Raw genomic sequence first — 24,762 nt, forward strand, 5'->3', positions numbered from 1 at the left:
TCTTGTTTGATGTGGTCTTTTGCCTGTTTGCATACTTAAAACTTTGCCGGTTAAAATTGATACCAGTAATCACGTGGAAACTGCATATCCAGCAGGGTTTTTTTATGCTCAAAATGCTGTTCCTCTAAAAAATAATTCATATTTGTATATTAAAAAAAATTAAATGGGAAAATAAGGTATATAACTATCCCTAGAACAGTAGGTGTAACACGGGATTAACGCAGCACAGGCAATGCTGTCATGTAATGGGAGTTTGTCACATAATGCAGGTTCTCCACTTTAGCTGCAGGGGGATGCTGTAATTCTGCCAGAGTGCTTCGGACACCGGTGTCCTGAGTTTTAGTTTGTGTGTGTGCGCAAATGGGTGAGGGAGTGCATTTAGTGGTGGATCTGGAATAACCTTTCGCTTTCCCCAGTAGCTGAGCTCAGCATTCAAGTAGATGTTCCCTGTGCAGCTCAGCAGGGTGAGTTCAGAATCGCTGTGCCTCAGAAGGAAGGTTGCAGGGGCCTGAAGTGTGCTCGGACTTCAAGAATACTGGATTGTATGATGTGATATATAAGGTGCATATAAGATATATATATATATAAAAAAAGGGTTCCTCTTTGTTCTGGGGTCATTTATTCTGTGTCAGCGCTTTGAACCAAGTATTTTAATTTGCAAAGAAGAGAGGGTGGCATTTGCAATGGTTTGTACAATGAAGGAATGCTTTTTTTGTCTGGGATTTAGCAACCCAGCAGTAGTGGGTGTGCTATTTCTCCTGGGCGTGCGGTCCAGCCCTTGCGATGGACTTCCTCTCTCCTCCATGTGGCTGTGCACAGGTTAAGTGCCAGCATCTTGTCCTGACAAGGGGGGAGCCTGCAGCTTGATTGAAGTTGTCTAATAAAATCCCAGAGATCCCTAGCATCCCACAGATTATTGTCTGGATGTTTAGTGAAGTCTCTTGTTTACTGAGGCTGTCCAAGCCAAAGTGAGACAGACATCGACTCGCCCTGTCCGTTGTCTGTGGCTCTGTCTTTTCGGTCTTGTGGGGTTTCTTTGATCTTAAAAAGTGTGCTGAAATGCATCAATGGTAAAGAATCCACAGGGACATTAAAATACCTGAATTTGGCCATACGGGTTACAGCAAATCAGAACATGTGTATGTTTATTTCTTTATTTTAACATTTTTATGGTCAAAGGAGGGAAAAAAGTATATCTGCTAGGTAAAAATCCAGACAATGTACTGTGTCTGATGGGGTTTGTGAACAAGCTTAAACAGGTAAAGACTCTCCTGTTACATGTGCACAGATAAATTTCCTTTGGTGTAGCTTAGCTGTTAAAGGTATGCCAGTGTTGTGTTACCACCCTGATAAACACAACACTTAGCTACTTACTTGTAGGCACCTGGGTTTTATAGGTGAAACAGCTGAATGTTGTATCAAAGGGTTGGTTTGGTTTTTTTGCTGCTCTGAGTGCTGCGTCCCAGAGTGTGGCTTCTCCTCCATGATAACCTCCAGCGAAATAACTGATCTCTTTTCAGTCCCACTCTATTTTGTCTTTGGTTTTGTTGCCTTTTACATCTCTTCTTATTCTTTATTGCAAAGGCATGGCACGGCATGGCTCTTCCTCTTTTTCTGAAAGAAAGTTTTCCCATTTGGAAAGGGTATTCCTGCATGGATAACAGTTGCAGTTAAATTATTACCATCTCTAGTGATTCTTAAATCCTGGTCTTTATTCTGACTTTGACCAGTAATATCTGGAGCTTGTTTCAGGTTTGGGTCAGACCTGACAGTAATAACACTTAAATTGGAGCACTCTGCTTCAGTTCTGTCAGTTTGAGGTATTAAAAAAACAGTGACTTTTAGATGAGAAATCTTCAAATAATGCACACTAGTTTCAGATACTTCTTTTGTGTGTACTTTTATTTCTTAAGCAAGATCTCTTAAATTGTGTCCTCTCTGCTTCTGAAAGGAGAAACATACTTATGGATTCTTAATTGAAATTTTTTTTTTTGATCAAAAAGGTCTGGAGCTGAGGAAGTGCCGGGAATTATATATTAGGCAGTTTGTGGTGTACCTCTGTGTTTGGATTTATTTCTCTCTCCTCCACTGTGATCCACTGCTGTGCACTGTCCCATGCTCACCCCCTTCCAGGGAAAACTGTTAGCAGTTTTAAAGTCATGGAAAAGTAGTCCAGGAAGAAGAGAGGAAATGAGATGAGGATCCAGTAGTGGGGAGGACTGACAAAAAAAATCTGCTTTTGTGTGCTCCAGGGATATACTCAAAACACTGAGGGCATTTGTGGGATGAAAGTTATAGCAGGAAATGTAAAGGGAGAGGAAAAGTGTGACTAGTAAGAGTTTCTGTCCCTGCTGTCTGAGTTTGTAGTGGATGATGATGACACAGGCCACAAATGCTGTGTTATTAGAGAGAAAAATAAAGGAGGGGGGGGAGCTTAAGGGACTTACAGTTTTCCTGCGACAAAGGAAGAATCATTCGTTGTCAATAGAATAAGGAATTTGAGATACAGGTTAATTTGGTGGTGATGTTTATACCAGCTTCTAGCCAGAGGCAAAGCAAGAAGGCAGTAATTAATTTTGGAAGTCCTCGAAATTTGCTTCAGATGAGTGGCACTAGCAATGGAGCAAAAATAGAAGTAGTTGGGAAGATTTGACAGAAATAATTGAGTATTGAGATTGGGAGTGTGTTTGTGGGATTAGGGTGTTTTGCAGAGCATAAGAAAGATGTAATTCACTGGGTGATACACAGTAGTCAGCTGTTCTAAAACATTTTCAAGTATATTTTGTTGCCTTTATTCTCTAAGAATAGTTGACCAGAAACCTATTGTAATAGTGTCTGAGGATTTGGCTCAGGAAACAAAAAATGAAATGTACTATGTAATAAATAAGAAAGTAAATACACAACAAACGTGAGCAGTGAAGTACGACTTCCTCTTCAGAATGTATTTTTGCTCACAAATGTGCTAGTTATATCTGCTGCCGCTTGTGAGGTAACTGGCTTTCCAAAGAAAAAGGAGAAGAATTTTGACCAACTTGTTTTGTTTCCCCTTTCAGAGAAAAACTAATTTGTGTGGTTATTTGGGGCCATGGCACATCAGAGCTTTAATGAGAGCGCTGAAATATGCAAGAGCCCCAGCATATGAAATAAACTCCATCCAAAGCATCATCCCTCCACCCTTCATCCTCTTGGTTGCACTGCAAGATGAAATCTAAATGACTTAGGTGCAAGGTCTCATTTCTTGAATGTGTCTCTCAAATTTCTGTTTCTAAAATAGCTGTTTGCACGATTTGCATAAACCACGTAGTTTTTGAAGTTTGCACCTGCAAATGTTACCGTATGATGTACATGCTTCAAGGAGTGCTCTCAGTGATAAAGAATAGTTTAAAAAATGATTGCTGCTTTACAGGTGTTCCAGTGTTTATCAATAGATTTTTTTTTTTTTTTAATTCTTGTTTGTATTCCAAGTAGCTTGATTTTGGAGATCTGAATTTATCTGTTCTCAGCTAATGCGGGTGTGGAGTACACAGTAGTTTCTTTGCCTCATTAATTTCAATGCATTTGTATTAGGATTTGAAAAAGAAAGCCTCAAAATGTGTGTATGGTTGTGCCTTTTTTTGTATGTATATTGTTTTGTCTAGAATACACAGTATAACTTCATTTCTGATTGTGTTTGCTTAACTAATACGTGGACTTGGCTACTTGGTCCCATGGCAGCCTTGTTGGCACCAGAACAACCAGTTGGCTTTTTAATGCTAACTAGTTAAACAGAAAAAGCTTTTTTTTTTGACACTTCTTAGAAGTTTTCTTTTCTTTTAATTAAAAAAAAAAAAGTGACTTAAAATTGCTGACAAAAAAAGAAGTGGTAAAATTGTCAGTGGAGTGCTTAACCGAGGATTATAAAATTCCCATTCTGCATTCTTTTAAGAATTCCTTGCTAAATAAGCTAACACCTGAGGTTCTGTATGTTTTCTATATAAAAGTTTTTCAGCTGTTATTTGTTTATTTGTTTGAAGAAAGTTGTTCTTCATGTAGACAGTATTAAATAATTAACATAGTTTAGTGCTAATTTTGGTGTCTCCTAACATTTGGATATTTTCAGTTCAGTAACTTACATCTTCAAAGCAGTGAAGAGAAGCTGATCTTCAGAACATTTTACAACAATAATCAGCTCTTTCTCAGAGCCTAAATAATTATTTCACTGCGTTAGCACTTGGGGTTAGAAAGGTTGCTGTCAGAATGGAAAGGGAAAATGAGGTTAAATCTTATTTAGAAGTGAATGCTGAAGAAAGCCTAAACTGCTTTGGGACCTAGTGGTTCTGTTGTAAAGACTGAGGAGGACTCTTGGTTCAGTCCTCAGTTAAGGCTTCATAAATTATTTCAATGATTGCCGGTGTTTGTGCTACAAAGTAGAAGGCAGAGTAGTGACCTGGGAGCTGATTTGGTAAATAACTGCTGGTCAGAAATTTAATGACTGTGGTTTCTTTAGAGTGTCCAGACCCCAAAATCTAGTGGAGACCCTGGTCAAAATGGGGATGCTTCTGGTGTATGGAAGAGGATTTCTCTGCCAAATTGGAGTGGAATGGGGTAAACCACCCCACAGCCACTCCACCAGCCCTCAGCTTCTTGCCAGTTCAGAGCCAGGAACGTTGTCACCAAGTTCCCTGCCCCAGCCAGGCGCTCCTGCCGCCGACAGTCGTTCTCTGCTTGTCCTCCTTGGCTCAGTGAAGTTTTTGTAGAACACACAACAATGCTAACAGATGAGGCTGGAAAATTGAGCTTATTAAGTAACAACCTCAAAAACTCCTGGGAACCATGTCTTTCAGGAATTTGGGAAACTGGTGGAGAATAGAAAACTCTTGAAATCTTGTGTCTTGGAGAACAAAAAAAGCAGTTTCTTGTCCAGCTCATTGTAAAGCGTCCCATTTGAAAAAGAAATGTTTTTTGTTGTGCTCATTCCACAGTTGTTAATTTTAGATGAGAGCATAATTACTTCTTGTTAATTACAGTGAAAACAAATGGTAACATTAACCCAAAGTGTAGATGTTTTGGGTTTTCTTTGGTAGTAGGAGTCCCTTAAAATCATAGTTTACCATTATACTGGAAATGTATGTGTTAAGGAACTTAAACATAGTAAAAACTGAATTTCAGTGGAAAATAATGCTTTTGCCAGCAGTGCTGCTTATATTGCTGGGAGGAAACAGTAAATGTTCCTCTGTTACCAGGACTTGCATGTGTATCAGTTCACATAAAGGACTTAACAAAAAACAAAAACCAACCACCAAACCTTGAATGGTTTAATTGTTGTTGTCGTTTTCCCCACGGTTAATCTAGACTTGTAAGAGCGACCCTGACATGAGGTTAGGGTTTATCAGCACCGGGCAGACCCAGGCTAATTGGTTCAGCTCCGTGCTTTACTGCTGCGGCTGCTAATCTGCCATGCAGTTGGGTGCAGTTCCTCCTGCGGCATGCTCAAAGGAGCAGGAAACTCTCAGAAGCCCCGACACTGGGCTGGGAGGCGAAGCCGTCATCACCTGTGCGTGTAGGGCTGGGTGGGAGCCCAGGGCTGATGCCGCTCCTGCCCTGCACCCTGTGGATGCTTCTGGCTGCTGGGATTGTTTATCTTGAAGCGGAAGAGAAGCATGACTTGGGTGTGCACTTATTTTGAATGCAAAGTGCTAAACACTTCTGTGATAATTTTTTTTTTCTTCAGAGAAGTTTATAGATGGTGCAAAACTGTGTTCTGAGTCAGAAATCCTGGAATTTTTTTTTTATCCCCTTCATTTTACCCAATTTTTATACAGTGTGAACTTAGGCTGGTAGCAGGTTTTTCCACTATGAATGTTCAGAAGCTTCTTACAGAAACCCTGCACATCTAAATAAGATTAGCCACCCTGGGCTGAACAAAAATTGTGTTTAACGTGGTATGTTGGGAGCTGTCGGTAGCAGATGCTTCTGTTAAATGTTAGGGCAGGCGAGGTACGAGGAGTTCCCTTCCCCTCTGTGCTCACCCCAAGGGTGTCTGAGCCTGGCCAGGCAGCCTCCCTGCCTTGTCACCGCTCCTGATGGAATCTTCTTCCCATTCATTGCTTTGCCTTTGGATGTGAATGGGCAATAATATATGCTTTGTATAAGGTCACTGTGCTTCTGCATCTTGAACACTGAGTGCAGCCAGGTTAACTGCCTTGCTTTCTTCCTCCATCTTAAAAAGGTATAGGAGAAGTATAGAAGTTACAACGAGGAAAACCAAGATCATAAAAGGTATCAAATGGCCACTGTAGTAGTAAAGACTAAGTAGAGTAGGAAGTGTTTCTCTGGCCCTAGTGTCATGGATAACTGAGCAAGGATGTGCTAAAAGTTTGGAAAGCACAAGTGCCAGGAGAAGGTGAAACAGAAGCAATGCAAGACCCAGAGAACAGATTGAAAACAAACAAACAAAGAGTTATTTTGTATAAGGTAGTTAAACTGTGCCCTGCTGGGATGTTGTAAATACTATTAAGATCTACTGGTACTGATTTGCAAAGCGGGGGCAAATGCTCATAGGGCATTTTGAAGTGCAGAGACACCATCCACAGATGCCGGGGCCCTGGGAGGGTGCTCTACAGCAGTGTCCCTCCCTGTTCCTGTTCCTTCAGCCTGCCATGGCTTCCTTTGGTGCCCGGTGTGAGCGAGCGTACGGTGCTTTGTGGACATCCTGTTTTGCGCTAGTGCCGCTGCCTTTGAGCCAGAGGGAGCAGGGAAGGTGTCTTGGGCTCCACACATCTTCTGACAAAGTGTTCCATAGCTTTCACAAATTTCACATGTGGCATGAAAAAGCATTTTGTTTGTTTCCTTTAAACTTGCATTCTGGTGATTTCATGTGAAGCCCCCCTTGTATTTTGAGTAGTAGAAAATAATTGTTCTCTGGTGGGTTTTGGTTGGTTGGTTGGTTTTTTGTGTTTTGTTTTGTTTTGTTTTTTTTTTTTCCCCTCCATGCTATTCAGGATATTTGTCTGGCACATCCCATACCCCCCCTCCCTTTAGTCACCCTTTCTTTGAAATGAATACATCTAGCCTGTTTGCTCTGTCCTTGTTCTTAACCTGTTAATGTGTTATATGAAGAAGTCAAACCAGCACACACGGCAGGCTTTATTTACAGTTCTCCCTTACAAACAGTGTCTTTCTGCTTCCATATTACAATTTAGGTTGTTGTAGTATTCAGCGCATTGTGCTAATTAGAGCCCATAGTAGTAGTTCTTTATAGAAGCACTGCTTCAAGAACAACATAGTCAGATCCTGTGCTTTGGAAGCCCCAAGATCTTCCAGTCATGCATCCCAGCTGAGCAGCATGTGCATCGTGTGTCATGGCATAGATCACCACTGTGTACGCAAGGACATTTTTGCATTTTTCCAGGTTTGCCATAGGACTACCAGATCAAGTTTGTAGGTGATTTGGCTTGTGATTTCATGCTGCTTTGCTATAATAGCCACCTTTAGTAGTTGTATAATTAGCCTAAAAGGAGAAATTTCTTGTGAGCAAATTTGATTTAGACTTCTTTACTATTCAGCAAAGAAGCCTGGATCTAAACTTCTTTGTCTTGTCAAACGAGAAGGAAATACCATTCACTCTGCTTGACTTCTTTTTCAGAATTGTGTAACGTTTTTTAAAGTTACTCTCCTGAATCTGATTTGTTTGCCTTTCCCTCTTTTACAAAGCCTGGTCTCAGAACTACCTGTAACTACTGGCAGATTCCTCTGAACCTACTTTACGTATCTGTCCATTTCTCTGCACAGCAGAAAGCATTAAGGAAGAAGAGGTAAAACAAGATCAGCAGTAGCAAATCCAATGATAAAGGAAGACCTTTAAAAGCATTACTGAAAATAACAGGAAGAAACGCTGAAGGTGTTAGATCCTAGGTGTGAGGTCTCCGACGGGCACATTGCACAGTTTCTCTAGCTCAGTCGTCTGTCCTGTTAAAAGGTAAATTAAGGTATGAGGCTAAAAGCTAATTTATTTTCCTCCTAATGTCTGTACAATTAATTGCAGTGCAAAATCCATATTATTATCTATTCTTCTTCTTTGCTAGGAAATTATTTTTGCATGTAAACTCAAACATGGACAGATCAACAGTGTTTCAACAGTTTATCATGTCAGTATTAGGAAAAAAAGATTTAATATATTCATGCTACCTTTCCATGCTACTGCTAGTGTGAGCAAAGCTCAGCGTGCTTCAAGACTGAGTTCAGGAGTGAGCAGTGCAATTAGCATTTGCTGTAAGTATGAACCCATTCCCAGACAGAATTTCAGATTCTGAAATAATGGTGAGTAATGTTTTGACTTTGTAACACAGGAACTACACAGAATCAGTCTACCTTCAGAGCTAGTTTGGGCAAGTGGTATATGTCACCCGTTTTTCAGAAAGAGTAAGGCAATGTTTTATATTACTGTTAGAGGTGCAAAACCTTTTTGCCTGCTTAAATATATAGCAAGCAGTCAGTCATAGTTATTTACTTTGATATACCCCAAAACGTTCTGAAACAGCGGACTGTACTCATCCAAAATGATACAGAAGTGAGTTCTGAAAAATGCATGTAGCTAGCTGACTACTGAAAATCATGCTGGCCCAGGTGGTGAAGGTGTATGCTTTTCTATACTTTCACAAGAAAAGAGAGAGATGCTAATGGGAGCATAATCCCCAATCCCATAATGTGCTTGTATTATTATCCAAGTAAACTCACTTTAATTGCTGTTTAATTGTCTCTTAAAACACCAAGGATGTGATCACTGCGCTCCAGCATGCTGAGTAGTGTCATGTGTAAACATAAAATGCTCTGTGATGTTTGGACTGCTCTGGTTCCAGTAGAGAGTGTATCCCTTACTTCCCTGTGTCAGAAGTTCATTTTTCTTTGAGTAGTTTTTCAGCCTTTCTAGTGATGATTGCCAAAGAGCTTTGCCTTTGCTGTTGAAAGAGATAAGTCCATTACTCAATAAAGCAGTAAAACATAGAGAGGGGTGTGATACTGGGAAAACACGTTGTTTAGGGCGTGTTTAGTAGGTTGGGACCGAGTGCCTTGTCTTCAGCAAAGATGTAATCATACTACCATCTCTGGAATGTGCAGAGACAAGACGTGACGAGTTAGGGTAGTTGCTTCTATAGCCTTGCTCCGCTAGATACAGCAAAGAGAAGGTAGTGCAAGTCCAGTAGCTCTTGCCATAATAGGTCATGACACTTCTGATGTTTCAGCCTTTCCTTATCGTGAAAGAAAATAATTTGTCTTGTCAACTGTTCTAGTTACTGGGTTTTGAGTATCACGTGGGAGCCAGAAGCAGTCTTCCTTTTGTCCTGATCTGATAGTTTTCTAGAAGTGTAACCTAAGCTAACAAAGCTCATTGGACTAAGAAAAGGAACTATAAAAGATTTTTCAGCAGACGTTCACTTGCCCTGATGACTGCCAAGGGTTGTGGCACTGTAGAATGAGTAAAGCCAGGTTGCTGAGACAGGCAGGTTGGCGTCTTTCTGATTTATAACATCACTGTACTGAAGAAAAACTTGTGCTGGTGCTGCTGTCTACCCAAACACCTGGAGCTTAAACAGCTTATGAAAAACTTCTTACAATGAGAAGGCTGTCTGTAAAACTGCTTTAGCAAGAGTATAAGGTTGTAAATACGTTGGGTAATCATAGGTGTGTTGTTAGTGTCCAAACTGAACTCTGGTGCACGCAGCCTTTCATTTAACACTGAATTATTCATAAAGCAATGAGTTAAACTGCTGAAAGCAGACAGGAATTTAGTCACTGTTTGGTTTAGTAAATTTTTTGAGGTGACTTCTTAAATGGCAGCTTTTGGTCCACTGAGTAATTGCATTGATGGTATCCTAAATGCTTTATACATATCTATAAGAAGTTAATCACATTTTTAAGGCTTAAAGTTTTGTTTTGTAAAGTGCCATCAGACTGCTTATCTCTTCAAAGATAAGCAGATAAATGAGTTGTTGCAGCAAATTGCTTGGTTTATAGAGCAGGTTCTGTGTAGGCTATTTGTTCTCCACTGTTTTCCTATCCACAAAGTTACATTGTACCTCTCTTTTTATTTTCACATAAGGATAACTTTCTCAGTAGGATGAACTTTCAGATACTATTTACCTTACAGACCGGTATACTTCGTGCATGTTGTTTAGAGTTCAGGAGATTCTTAGGGTAATAACCTCTTCGTTTTATCTAAGAGTAGAATAGTCAAGTAACCTATTAATATAATCTTTTTTTAAAAAAATTCATTAGGTACGTTGGTGCAATTTAAAAATCAGTCTTGCCATCCTATGTTTTGTCAAAATGTTTGTTCTCTTTGGACAGGCAGACAGTAATGATAGGAATACACGACAACAGCAACGTAATGATTGATCAGTGTAATAAGCGGTGGCTGCAGCGTTACTGTCTGTCTACTCATTGCTAAATATTCCGTAGGCATGGCAGAGGTGACGAGTCTGCTTCCAGGAAGTTCTCCCATGGCAGTAATGTTTGCTTTTTCATTTACTGTCTCATGCAGCATCATCTCCTTCTGTGGGGGATTTGCAATTCACAGTCAATAATGCAATAGTAATTTGTTTCACATGACAATTAGAGGGCAAGAGACTTCCATATAATACTGTTTCTATTTATTTGGTTTTTTTGAGATCTAATGTTGGCTACTTGCTAGTTAGTAAATAAATGTCCTTTCTACTTTTCTTTCTTTCTAAATTTGCTAAGGCAAATTTTGAAAGCACTGAAAACCTTTAAACCTTGTCTCCCTTGCTCAAGTCATCTCACTTCCCATGCTTATAACACTTTTCTCCCTTGATCTGTAAGTTTGCCTCTTCATACTTCTCTAGAAACCTTTTCCTCTTAAGTCGCTGTCCTTCATAGCCTTCGTGTTTAGAGGTTTGCATCACTAGATACAGCTTTTGATACCGGATCAAGTAATGAAAAAGTAATGAACCCTGAGGAAGAAAAATAAGAAATGAAACAAAAGCAAATTATCCACCATTTTGCTAATGTGAGAATTAACTTCTAGCTGTAAAGGCAAAGTACGTGACTTTTAGAAGTCATGGAGACATCTGTAGTAGTGGTTATCTGTGCCTTGACATCAGTCTTTAAGATCTTGGGGATTTATGTACTTCTCTCCTCCCATTCTGCTGGCCAAATTGATATCCATCTCTGTTACTGTTTCAACCTTTAAAAATGTTTTAGGTGGATTGCTTTATTTTTGGATGCCTTTTGAAAGGCAGCCACGCCACATAAACTGGTTCATACCTCTCCAGATTTTCATTACAGCAACCTAGGACTGTCTTGAAAAAATGAAACTGTGTAGAACACTTCTTGTTTAATTCCTTTTCTCCCGAGTCCCTTTGTGCAGTAAGTGGTGTTTGTATTCTAACTGCAGGGAGGGATTAGAGACCAAATAGTTTCTCTTACTTTTGAAAGGCTGAGTTCCTCCAGAGTGAGTGAGTGAGGGGAAATTTTTGCTTTGAACACTTCTAGTTTAAAGATTGACTATTCTAAGTTAATTTCATTCAGATCATAGAGCTGGGAACTTTTTTGGCTAATTTTGGTATGTGTGGTTTCTTTGGGGGTTTTTTTGGTGTTTTTGTTTTGTTTGGTTGTTTTTTTTTTTAAACCGTGCCTCCTGAGAGCAATGCCTATTAATCTGGCTTTCGTAGCAATGTTTTCCAGACTTTTGGAGAAGCAAGTCACTGGAGCCCACAGGTTTTCTTGTGAGCTGTTGGTATATTCACATAAAAACCAGTTCCAGTTGTTCATTGGGCTTCTCGCAGGCCGCTTACAGGCATAGTGTGGGGAGTCTCTGCTACAGAGTTGTGAAGCAATGCGTTCGCATCTTTTTTTCCAGTTAAAGGCAGGTATTTTATCTTCATCTTCGTCACATTATTCTAAGTTTTCTGTTTGCTTTCAAGAAGTGATATTCTTGCTTTAAGGTTTTCTGAATGAGTCTCATCAGTGTCTTCTTCGCACCACTGCAGTTCGGTAACTGCTTCAGAAAGCGCTGCATTTACTGCTTGCTTTAGGAATTTTTCAATTATGTATTTTGATATGCTGCCTAATAGTTATGATAGCAAAGGTCATTTTGGTGGTAAAAGAGGTGATATTTAATACAGCACTTGAAATCACTGAATGTTTTTTTCATTATAGTTTCTAGCAATGGTGTGTGTTTGTTTTGGGCTGGTTTTTTTGGTTTTTTTTTTTTTACTTGTGTGGTATTATCCATGTGAGGGTGATGCTTGGAATTTCAGTTTACGCTGAGAAGAAGTAAACTTTTAGAGACTTATTTGACATATTTAAAATACTAACGTACTCTTAAAAAGAGGTTATAGTAGGTTCCATGATTGGAGAGGAGTTTATTTATATTAAAAACAACAAAAAAAAGTTATAAAAGTCCCTTTCAAACCTTTTATGAAGGCTTTGATTCTGGAATGTCCATGTAGCCCAGCAGCAGAGGAGAAAGTTGTGTGCTCTCAACTTCCCCCCTTCAAAGGCAGAACCCTGGGTATGAAGTTTGGCTTGTCAAAGTTTTCAAGCCGCTGCCAGCAGAGAATGACTGTCTGACTTCTCTTCGGCTGCTGATGCACCCTTAGTGTGGCTCCCTCCTGGTTTCTGGGGTAGCAGTGGTGATTCTGCATGGAGGTCTCTGCAAGCCGTCTGTACTGACATGTGAAAGTCCTCAGTACTGGTGATTTCCATCGTGAGGCAGTTGTATGTGATAATTGTACGCAAGTTTTTTCATATCGCTATTACTCCTCCATTGTGGTCTCTTTAACCTCAAAAGGAAACAGAAATGTTTCATAACCTGCTAGGGAGACTGCTTCAGTTTCTCCTCTGTGGCTGCCAGATCCAAAAGCTAATGACAAACACTGTAGATAATCTTTCAAAATGTGATATGAGTCATGACTGAAACCTATGAAGTTAGTAGCCTGCTGTCATCATTGTTAAAATAGTCGCAGTATTCTGCCGTAATTTACTTGCTGTGATAGTGGAGTCATTCTGTAGCTTTTGTCCACATGTGACTGCCAGCACGTGTTCTGCATCTTGGAGAGAGATTAAATTCTGCAGTATTTCCGTCTTATAATGGGACTTAACAGGCCAAACACCATATGATCTTGACAAAATCTTTTCTGCATATATAGCAAATATAGCAAACTTTGAGATTCCTTGCCTGTAGATTTGCATTACTGTGAACAGTAGAACAATAGAGCAGTGTATCTTTCAGTGACATTGAGTTCATCTTATTACACCAGCTGAATCCATCTGAACAGCTTTTTTTTTTTAGTACAGTCTTTTTAAATCATTGGTGCTATTTTTGTTCTGATTACTTAACAGTGAGAGTATTTGAGTATGGTAATGTTGAGGTCATGGTCCATAACAAGGAGAATTTTTTTTTTTTAAAAATACTTTCTGTAAGGTCTGGCATCGCATGGCAAGATTGTAGTTTCAGAGAATTTTAATTTTTTTTTTCCTTAGCATCACTTGCAATAACCATTTTGCTTTCAGGCTTTCATATCAACACTTCAGTGACAGACGTAGTTAATGAGTGATGAGACGTGTGCACCTGCAGAGTCATTTATATATGATCCAGTAATTTGTCTGCGTAAGGTGACTGATGCCTCTTACTAACTTCCCAAACTATATTGTCTTGCTCCAGTTTCTTTCCAGTTGCATATGTCAATTTTTAGACTTGATTTCATCTCAGCATTCATGATATTTTAGTAAATAAGTGAGAGCTCTTGTTTTACTTAAACTCACTAATAATACCTGAAATACCAAACTCACTAATAATACCTGAAATACCTCTTGGAAGGTGTCTTAATCTCCAAACTGCAGAGACCCCCCTTTAAACACTTCAAGCAGTATAATTTGTTTGTAATGTAGTGGCATGGGTAGATAGAAACCTTAAATGTTAAATATTTCAGAAGACATTGTCATCGCTATTCTTCATGTTGCCTTGCATTCCTTTTTGTAATGAAAGAGTATCTACAAAGTTGTATGTGTTACATTTTTGGGGAGGTAGAAAACAACTTAAATGCTCTTCACAAAACACTCTGACGGTGTCTAAAATTCCAGTATTGAAAGCTATATTTATTTAATATTTTGCAGTACTGTATTTAAAGACTTAAAAACATTCCTTATTCATAAGGTCACTTCATACTTTGTTGTAATGCTTTCTTAATTTAAGTGGTTTATGTCAACTTTTAGTTGATTAATAGACTGCATCTTTAATTTATTCCAGGGCTACGATTAAAACTGGGTATTCTGGTATAGGAACTGTCAGATGACATGGCTGGGGTGATGTTGACACACTGGTTTCAGCTGCATTAAAGACAGCAGTGCATTAAGTGGTACATTTGGTAGGAAGGTTTTCCTGGCCAGTGTGGACAGGTATTTTATTTTTTTTTTTTTAATCCTGTATTGTTTAATTTGAATAACTCTTTGGCACCGTTCTGCTTGAGGCAAAGGAAAACATGTTTCTTCATTCAATCTTGGTGTGATTTGACAATTCTTTCCTATGAGCTCTTAAGGACAACAGAGGAAAACGTAAATTGCTGGTTTTCAATGCTATAGTTGAAAATAAATGTTGCCATACTGCTTGCTAGTAAATCTGTTGAACAACAACTGTGTTTTGTTTGTGCAAAGTATTTACTGTAATAGTTGAATTTTATTAGAAGTTAAATTTTTCCTTTATTCACAGAAGCCAAAAGTATTCATTAGTGTTATCGAGGTCTGTATCTGAAAGCTGTGTTACAAAATATGTGTCAATATATGTCAGGAAAAGCAGCAGTGGCACACATCAGGATTCACTATATCTTATCACTAAATAGCATCTCTCAGAAGCTGCCTCTGTTTGTCTTTTGAGCTGATTGCTTTTGCTATGATCTCTTCTGCATTTTCTTCCTGCTCTCTGCTAAGCATTCATATTTTTGAGGAATGTAGAGCAGTATCTCATAGAAAGCTCTTTATTTTTGTAGTTAAGGACAGTTCTTTCCCCATAAAATATGGTATCAACAATCCTCTATTAAAACAATATTTTGGATGAGCTTTTAGTGAAGAATTGACTATTCCTCAGGTGTTTGCTTCAGTTTGTTTCTAGATACTAAGTTGCCTTGATGATAACTTTAAAAAGATAATAAAAAAATCCTAGCATTCATTTAGTGTAAGCAATTGTTGCATTGCTTTAGGCATGCTGTGTGCTTCCAGAGAGGAGAGAAGTGACCCAGAGGATGACTTGTTAAACTCTTGCCATGCTGTTGTTAAAAGATTAAAAAAGAAAAAAAAAAAAGGAAAAAAGAAAAAAATGAAATAATAAAAAACCCCCAACAAGCTGTGGAAATAAATTTGGGGATCTTTCCTTCTTACTCTTCGTTTTATCCCTTTTCCTGTTCTTTAGTTGCAGCAGTTTAAACTTGTGGCCCCTCACCCTCCCATTTTGTTGTAGTTAAGTTTGTTGATTTTAACTTGCTGTTCTGCCTGCGGTGTTGCCAGTGCTGAGAGCTGCCAGCAGGGGCCTCTGGCTGTATCGCCCAGGAGCCATCCTGCTGCAAACCTTTCTCTAACAAAATCAAAACTTTAAGTCATACTAGATTCTGCTTTTGTACTAATCATGAGAAAAGAGAAAGGTGCACACTTCATTGTGGGTGCTGCATACTGTATGTTTCAGCATACGTATTTCACTCATGCTTCTGTGAGATTTGCTGCATCCTAGCAAGCTTCCAAAAGCTGTGTTGGAGTGTTAAGTTTATGATCTTTTGTAGCTCTGTAATCCAGAAGTCAGTCTCTAACCTGATCTGTGTCCATGCTGGGGTCCATCAGATCCGTGTGTCCATGTCCAGTGGTTATTAGCTCTGTGTATTTCCTAGAAGAGTAAATATAGAATAGGAATGCCACTTGTGAAAGTATCATTTCTTGTGTTCTGTGAACTGGAATGAGGCCACAAAAGCGTGTTTCACACACGTTGGCATGGCTGTGAGGAGAGGGAGGACTGTGAAACCACTGGTGACTGACGCTACTTCACCCTCTGCGTGGTTAGGGGACCTGTGGCCTTAGTCCCCTGCCTTTTGATAGACTCCAGTGATTGCCATGGCTTGTCCCGCTTTTTGTTGCATGTGTTTTGTCCAGGAGAAATTCAGCTGCATTCAGATAGGAGGGGAGTGTCTAGGCTCGTTGCTCCCGCCGTGCCCAGCCGGTGTTGCCCACAGCCAGGCCCCCCGCGCCCCCACGCCTGCGGGTGGGGGAACCCGGACACGGGTAGGGGGGGCGCGGCTCAGCCCCGGCGCGGCCGGCTCTGTCCAGGGTGCTGACGGGCGGGCCCGGCGCTCCCCGTGCTCCTCACATCCATAGCTGCCCCTGTGCTTTGAGGTATGAAATTGTTCTTAATCGCTGACTTTGGGGGGCTTGTCATGTAGCAAATATACAAGTTAATGTCAGGACCTGGTATATGAAAGAGAAACTTACCAGAGACTTTAAGGAGCATCTTTTAAGTAGTGCCTGTCCTTGAGCTGGTTGCAAGGGGTTATAAGTGTTACAGTTTGATGATAAACCCCAGTTTATTCCAGTGTGTATTGGATTGCCTGTAATCATGCTGAAACGATCCATCAGCTTTTGGTGTGCAAGCAATGGAAGGAGGTGTTGTTCAGTTGTTGGATAAATCAGGAAGATGTTTGTTCAATCAAAGCAATGCATCTTTAAAGTAGTGGGGTTTTAATTCATGGAGTTTTATCATATCTCTTGTTTTAGCGGTGTTTACATTACTGTACCAAAACATTATGGCTAGAAACTGGAAAATGTTACCTCTAAAATGTTTCTGAAATGGGAAAGGATTTCCTTTCCAGTTTTTCCCATGTAAGATTAAAAAGCTTACTGTTATATTTGATTAAATGTTTAGGTTGTGGGTTTTTTTTTTTTAAAAAAAACCCAAACAGTAGCACCAAAGAAGTCTTAAAGTAAATTGTTAATTTAGAAAGTCTGCTATTAGAAACTTTTATGTGTATAAAAATGTGGAAGGCCAGAAAAAGCCATTTAAAAGTTCATTTTTATTTAATGAGACTTGGTTATGCATGCTGACTGTAAGGTCATTTGGAAACTCAAGAATGAATTTATGTTCTTCGTATTTGTATTCTGCATTAATGTGGACTTCTTGCTTAATCCATAGGTATTCATCTATTTGAGGAATTTTACAGTGAGACTCATACCAGTGCAATTGTTGTGCTATAACTTTAGTATATCCTGTTTTGCAGGAAGCAAGTGTGCCGTTTGTGTCTTGAAATATTTGTCTCTCATAAGCACTACTCAGGACAGAAATGTTAATATAGATGATTAATTTTTTTTTTCTGTGTTAGCTGGAGATACAGATGATCCTCCAAGAATTACTCAAAATCCTGTCATTAATGGGAATGTAGCAATGGCTGATGGGCATAACAACACTGAGGAAGACATGGAAGATGGTAAGTACATATTTGATAAAATCATGTGGTTTGTTGGCTTCTTTATGATTTTTGAAGCACAATGCTCCATGTCTTAACTGTGTCCTTTAACTGCAGCTCATTAAAAAAATGAGATCCTCTGTAGTTGTGACTGCTGGTTTTCTGTATAGGCATCTTTTTAAATCAGATATACAGTAGGATTAGTCATCTGAGGGCTTGGAATTTTTCTCTCTTACTCTTTCTAGGTACTCATTTAAAAATTGCTGAAAGTGATGCTGTCCAGTGTTATATTTTGTGATACGTCCCTTTAAACGTACTGCAGCTGTTGCTTTGCTGAATAATAATTTTGTCAGTTATGCAATTCCTTCAGGATGTTTAGAATCCTTATCTGTCCTGCTCTTGTCAGGTGGCAGCTGTGATCAGTTTTTATCTTTGTATGATAAGTCAGTGGTAAGTGTTCTGTTGAGGAACATTTTTCCCCCAACTCTGATGCCCTTTTACTTGCAAATGTAAAGGAGGAAGTATGTATTGATGCCCTGTTAATAAAAGGGGACAGTGATTGTGTTTTTCAAATGTTTTTGTTGGTCTATTAAATAAAAATAAGAGTGTACATTTTTTTCTGTTACAGAAGATCAAATAATTTTTAAGTAGATGTGTCTGGGCATATTTAAAGAAAGATAATGAGCTTGTAATTCACTTAAGTCTGTTGTTATATTTAGTGAAGAAAATGTACAATGATATTTATTTTCTTAGGAGAGGATGGGGGGCGGGGAGGGACTGCCCCTATTTTAAAGAACTAAATAAAATGGAATTGGGAGAAGGGAGACAAAATATGTGGGATTTGTTCCCCTCTGTTTATTTCATTCTGTCCTGTGAGAGTACATTCAGGACCAGGCTTAAACTTTAGATTTGTGCAAAATGATGAGTGATTTTTATTTGAGAAAAGTCAGAGTTTGAGGTTAAAAGTGAAGAAAGTGCTTACTTCCATGTATTCAAGAAACATACAATAGTTGAAATACTGATAGAAAATAGTAATGTTCCATGAAGAGAATATGGTTATATATACGGTTTAAATTCAGGACAAAAGCATCTCATGGTTGATTTGCCTCTGTATCATTGGCAAAGGTAAAGTTTACCATGATCAGATTCTCACAATAAAGTAAAAATGACATCTGCTTAGCCTGTGAATTTTTTTTGTCTGATCTCATTCAGGGGCCTTGGATTTCTTCCTCGGAGTAAGTAGCTAAGACTGAAATAGTGAATTCTGTTTTTATCAAAATCGGATTACCTGTTACAAAAGATAATATATGTCTTTGTCAGGCCATGGTATTTGGAGGTTGGCAAGAGATCATGTGAGTTGACACTGACTGGCAAGGACAGCTGTGTTGAGCTTCTGTTATCAGTAATGATGTTTATAGGTAGAAAGCCTGATGCTGTTTGCTATCTGTAAAGCGAGTAGATAACACATTTAGTGTCAATTAGTACAAAAATTTGTCTGGAAGTTGCTCTGTATATACTTGCACAAATGAAACAAAACGGACTTCAGCCGCAGAAGCAGCTCATGAAACCCAGGCCATACCAAGGATAGAAAGTAATCAGATATACACCTTGTCATTCAGAATAACATTGACTTTTTAACCAAAAGCTGCTGTAAAACAGATTCTATCATTTACCAAATATTCGACTCCTCTCAGAGAACTGGATATGAAGATGTCACAGTGGGGAGAAGTAGTATGTGACGGTATTTGGCAAAAGGCTTGTGAAAGCTTCTGTGTTTATGGTAATATGTCTTTGTGGATGTTCAGTCTTGTCAGGAGCTTTGGTCCACTGTGCTGTGAGACATCTTTCAGGGTGAAATTCTGATTATTAAGCAATATTCTAATAGTTCCTCATTATCATCTTTGAATAAGGAGTGTCTGGACACATCTCGGTGCTATGATAGCTCTGCATTGACACAGATAGAAAATAGTGTTATTGCAAAATGTTATAATTGCAGAAACATTCCTGAAGACTTGCATCATGTAAGTGGATGATGCCTCTCTTCCAAGTCTTGTAAATCAGATTAGGTGCTTGCTGTTGTATTATTTACACATCAGGGCAATTGCCCTCTTGCTATTTGTTCTGTTGCTATCCTGGTTTGCAGCATGATATGTGTGTATAATGGACAGCTTGGAGATGCACAAGATAGGAAAAAATGGAGGGAGACATTGGCCTCTTTGGTAAACATGCTCTGGTTTTCATTGCAGTTATTCATAGCAAGTGGGACCAATCTGAGCTGATAAAGAATGCATGAAGAGAATTTAGATACCTCTTTAGTGAAAATCTTAATGAGTTTAATGGTTCCTGCGAAAGAGGTGAAGAGCAGGATAAAAGGTTGATGCCTCCAGATGGTTCATAGAAACCAGCTTTCTGGTGAATTTCTGAGCTCAAGAAACTTCTGAGGTGATTTTGTTCTTCCTGCTTAGCACAAAAAGAAATGACTGATAAGACTGGAAAAAAGGGCAGCTCTCATCCCCTTTGCTAGGCAACTAACCACAGGCATTGTGAAGAACACGTAATGGGGGCAGCAGTGGACCACCAGGACTCTCAGATAAGGCTGTGTTCTCCGAAGCGGTTTGACTAGAACCTGGTGTTGCTATGTGTGATGTCTTAGCAATTAAAAAGAACCAGCTGAAGGAATGTGCTGTGCTTTATGCAGGGAATGACTCAATGAAACAGGCTTTGTGAGCTGGAATAGCAGCTTCTGCGAATAAAATAAAAAATGATCAAAACAGGGTTCTGATCAAATTTTGTTTGCAAGGGCATCACTATTCGAAACAGCACATAGAATAAGTTCCCTTAGAAGTTAAAGTTCAAACAGAAGGTCCCTAGCTAAACATAAACTCACAGCTTTGCAATTACCTACTGAAGTCTCATTTCTGTGAAGAATTGCAAGGCTAGGAGGCTTTCAGAAGCATCAGTCTTAGCCATATGCTAGTATTGCATGCTGTATTTGGATCATTATTAAAATATTCATAGAATATTCAGCCAGTTTCTCTATTAATAATTCAGGTTCAGAATATTTTCATAACCTCAGTGTACTTTAAAGGTAGCAGCATTTACTAAGAGAATAAAGAAATCTGCTTTTCTCAAAGGTATAAACACTTAAATATGTACTTCAGTCTTAAAATGGATCATGTTCTGTATTTGGATCTCTGGTTTGAAGGATCTTTGTTGTATCAAGGTGCTAAATGTGACATTCATCTCATCAGTGAAAAAATCTTTTCCCTGCAGCAAATATAATCCGTTGCATGTAAATTCAGCAAGCATTGTCAGCTGGTCTTTTCTTTTTACCTTGTGTTCAGGATCAGGCATTATATTTGTAGTTCAGGGATTTACAGTCTTACTTGCCAGTCACTACATGGTTATTGTGCTGCCAATTGCAGTCTTTTATTGGAAACTGGCCGATATGTCTGTGATGGTGAAAAAAAGGTGTTATTTATTTATGTGCTCAAAATACTCATCACGCTTACTATTTAAACTTCATTTTTTAATATAATTCATGTTTTAAATCAATTACACTTGCTAAAAATATAGTCTTTCTGGAAGGGAAGAAAGGTTGTTATTTTGGGGGGTTGTGCTTTGTATTTTTAAAGAAACTTCTATTTTAGGGTTGACCTTTGTTAGGAAGCTGCATTTTTGTGGAGTAGTTACTAGTGATTGCACAAATATTTTGGTGAGAAGAGCACCCTTCCCTGGTGAGCTCTCATGCACAGGCTTTCCTGAAAAGAAATCAAGAAATACAGGCAAACTTTCTCTGAAGCATCTGCAGATGCTGTGTGGGCTGCATTTTTCAGCTGACGCTGTGGCAGTGCTGCTGCATCCTCGTCCTGAAGGGCTCTGGAAGCTGCATCAAAGCAGGCAGGAAGCAAACTTGGTCGGCTTATTTCTTTGGAAGCTTAGACCAAGCCCAGAAGTACTCATCTTGATCGTGAACAGGGAGGCGTTCTCGAGCTGGTTTGAGATACACGAGATGCCAGGCTGATTTCTACATTGTTAACTGTGTTAGGGATGTTTTTGATGCTGCCTGTAATCGAGTGTGAGAGCGTACGGCTCCTCTGCTGTAGCCTCTCTGGCTCTTGCTCATAGAAGACTAGCTCTCTACTCTGTCAGCGGGCAGTGAGCAGGTAAAATGGGCAGGGAACAGTTGTTAAGTAGGTGGTAGACTGATGGTTAGCTACACTTAGACGCAGGGGAAAAAGAGGAGAAAATAATCCTTTTAACTCTTCTGTCACTGAGGGAGCTGGTAGCACAGGGTAAGGTGAAGGTCACTGCAGGTGTGGAGGAGGGGGAAGCTGGTTCTGCTGTAGTACTGTTACTTTCAAGAGATCATTGGGAATGCTTAGGACTGTCAGGCCATACAAGATAAACCGTGTTGCCAAGATCAAGTTCAGAATTAGGACAGCTGCTTGAAAAGAAAATAATTTTGCAAGGGAGAAGAATGAAATCTGGCAGTCGTGGACAGAGCTTGTTAATTTTCTGTATTCTGTAAGTGTATAATCTTTACATTGTTGCATATTGTAATCAAGAGTATTGGTTTTTAAGTAAGGTGGCAACCAGGGCTCACCTGTTTTTTAAAAACAAATCATTCAGCACTGTCTCCTGTGCCATGCAAAGCTTTCTGAGTGAATGATGGCTTTGCGTGTCCAGAAATAATACATTTGTTGTATACTGTGCACCTTGTCGCATAATTTCATGATTGAATTTCTGGCTTGCTGTGGTTGTAGCTCAGTGCTTTTGGTTTTGGGTGCAGCTGTGACAGATGTGCTTCAGTTCTGCATCGCCCGTGGGCTGCTCCGACCTCCTTACTCCTGGCAGCAAAGCTTTCCCTGTTACACAGGTGTTGTGTTGGAACTACAGGAAAGGAGGGAATGTCTTGTGCATACTCTTCATCCCTGGCCTGTAAAATTTTTGGGATAAGTTGTGTGCAATATGAGGCATGTCACAATAAAGAAAGCCCAGCCCATGTGCCTTCCCAAAGCTGTCGCAGCCTCCAGCACCCTCTGATAGCCATGTACAACAGAAGCAGAACAGATTGTGGTATATGAAGAACTGGGGATGTGGGAAGAAGGCAAAATTAGTTTATTGTGTGTGTGTCAAAATAAGCTATTGAAAAAAACCAGTCATACTTAACTTTTAGACGACTAAAAATCTTTAAAATTGTCACGTACCACAAAGAATACAGGACCCTACTCTTGAGCTATTCTTCGGCAAACTAGTGTGATATTTAAAAAAATACCCAACATCAACCATGAGGTTCATCTGTTTTGAAGAGATGCAGAAAACAACTAAATGGTTGTTTGGATCAATAGGGCAGTTGAACAGATTGTGAAAGTCCTTTGCGCATCGTGGTTCATGCAAGCAGCTAACTTAAACTGGGCTCTGAAGATGCTACACAACAAGAAGAGTTAGAGTGGGCTGTGATTTGTGTTGTAAAGCATTTGACGACTCTGTCTTGCTGTACCCGCTGCTTTAGAAGAAACTTGAGTCGTAGCAAATTCTAGTGCTAAAGGATTATTAAAGAAAATAGTGGACAAAAGGAATGTGTCTTTCAGTGCTTAGTTTTTCTGAACGGTGTTTTTGAAAATTAAAAATTTTTTTGGTTGTTTCCAATATCCCACTACATAAAACATGATCACATTGCATGTTTTTTGAAAACAACATTTTGGAGTGAAGAATATCAGGTTTTTCAAATAATTTTGTGTGTGTTACAGATACAAGCTGGCGATCAGAAGCAACATTTCAGTTTACAGTCGAACGCTTCAACAGATTGAGCGAGTCAGTTCTCAGTCCTCCATGCTTTGTACGTAATTTGCCATGGAAGATCATGGTTATGCCACGACTCTACCCAGACAGACCACACCAAAAAAGTGTAGGATTCTTCCTTCAATGCAACGCTGAATCTGATTCCACGTAAGACCCTTTCAATTATTGTACAAGTCCTCATTTGAGACTAGTTAATCTGCATTGCAAGAAATAAACACATCTAAAAAAACCTGGTTTACCTAGTGAACTTACAGTTCACTCTGAATAAGTTGGTCTCTTCCATAATTTTTGTAATCTAAAAGATGAGTGCTCAGTGAAGGACGTAAAGAAGGAAGTTGTAAATGTATTAACTAGTCACATGAGAAGCGGTTCACACACAAGTAGTCACAGAAAAAGGATAATGTGGTCTTCAACCGTATCAACCGAGGTGCAGGTGGTGGAGCTAAGCAAGCACCAATGTCGCTGCATGAGGCAGTGACAGGACCTTGTCTGAACCAATATTCAGTCTGATCGTCTTGCACAAGTGGGATGAATTTGGACAGGAATGGTCATAAAGAAATGCTGCTGAGAAAATTAGAGTATTGGGGAGTTTATCCTGCGGGAGGGAGGGTAGAACTGCCTCCTCCATTCGTTAGCCGAAGGCTGAGTTATCACACTCTGGAGACACCAAGACTGCTTGCAGTTGGCCATTTGCACTGAAATAGCTCACCTGAGAGAGCAGTTAGCTTCTTAAACCAGTTACCTGCCATTGCCCCACAGTACGTTCATAACAACACTGTTGCCCTAAGAAAACATCCATTCCAGCTTCATCTTCATAATGTGGCTTCAGAAGGCCCCAGGGATTCATGCCCTCAATAACAATTAACCAGATCTTAACATCTAATAAAGAAAAGAAAAAAAAAATCCTATATGTGAAAGTAATATACCAAAAATCCCCAACAAAAGAAAAGGTATATTAATGACTAGAAAAAGCTTGGTTTTGAATGAGTTTCAAATGTTTCTTCTGTATTTATAGGTCATGGTCTTGTCATGCACAAGCAGTTCTCAAGATAATAAACTACAAGGATGATGAAAAATCATTCAGTCGTCGTATTAGTCACTTGTTCTTTCATAAGGAAAATGACTGGGGCTTCTCCAACTTCATGGCCTGGAGTGTAAGTAATTGGAGTGTATTAATCTGTTACTAGATAGGAGCAGTTTTGAACTTGCACTCCTGAATACTGAGTTAATACCTATAAAAAAGTGTTAGGATTTTTTCTCAAGGTGTTATTTTTTTCTGTCATTGTTGAAGATTCTTTTTCAATTTCTTATAAATTCCTGTTTAGATTGCTTTTGCCTATGATGTGATTTGAATATTCCCTCCCTTAATACAGGAGCAAGTTTCCTGTATTAAGATATTAAAAAAGAATTAAAGTGTATTAAACAGAAAAACAGCTTTGTTGGTGTAATTTGATTTTTCTTCTTCAGTTTATTATTACTGATACCTCCATCTTGGATATAAGGTGACATCTAACTGGATACA

At 39.2% G+C, this 24,762-nt stretch overlaps 1 protein-coding gene across 2 annotated transcripts in view; it reads left to right on the top strand.

The window, feature by feature from the left end:
* The window catches only part of USP7 (ubiquitin specific peptidase 7), a 72,475-nt gene that overhangs the window by 14,209 nt on the left and 33,504 nt on the right, over positions 1-24,762 (top strand). For both annotated transcript variants that reach the window (XM_054211002.1, XM_054211003.1), the window contains exons 2-4: positions 17,352-17,456; positions 23,189-23,387; positions 24,256-24,394. In XM_054211002.1, the coding sequence (XP_054066977.1) occupies positions 17,352-17,456; positions 23,189-23,387; positions 24,256-24,394 (443 nt within the window). The remainder of the gene's footprint in view (positions 1-17,351; positions 17,457-23,188; positions 23,388-24,255; positions 24,395-24,762) is intronic.

Source organism: Rissa tridactyla, chromosome 8, assembly GCF_028500815.1.
Source record: "Rissa tridactyla isolate bRisTri1 chromosome 8, bRisTri1.patW.cur.20221130, whole genome shotgun sequence".
Classification (NCBI taxonomy): Eukaryota; Metazoa; Chordata; class Aves; order Charadriiformes; family Laridae; genus Rissa; species Rissa tridactyla.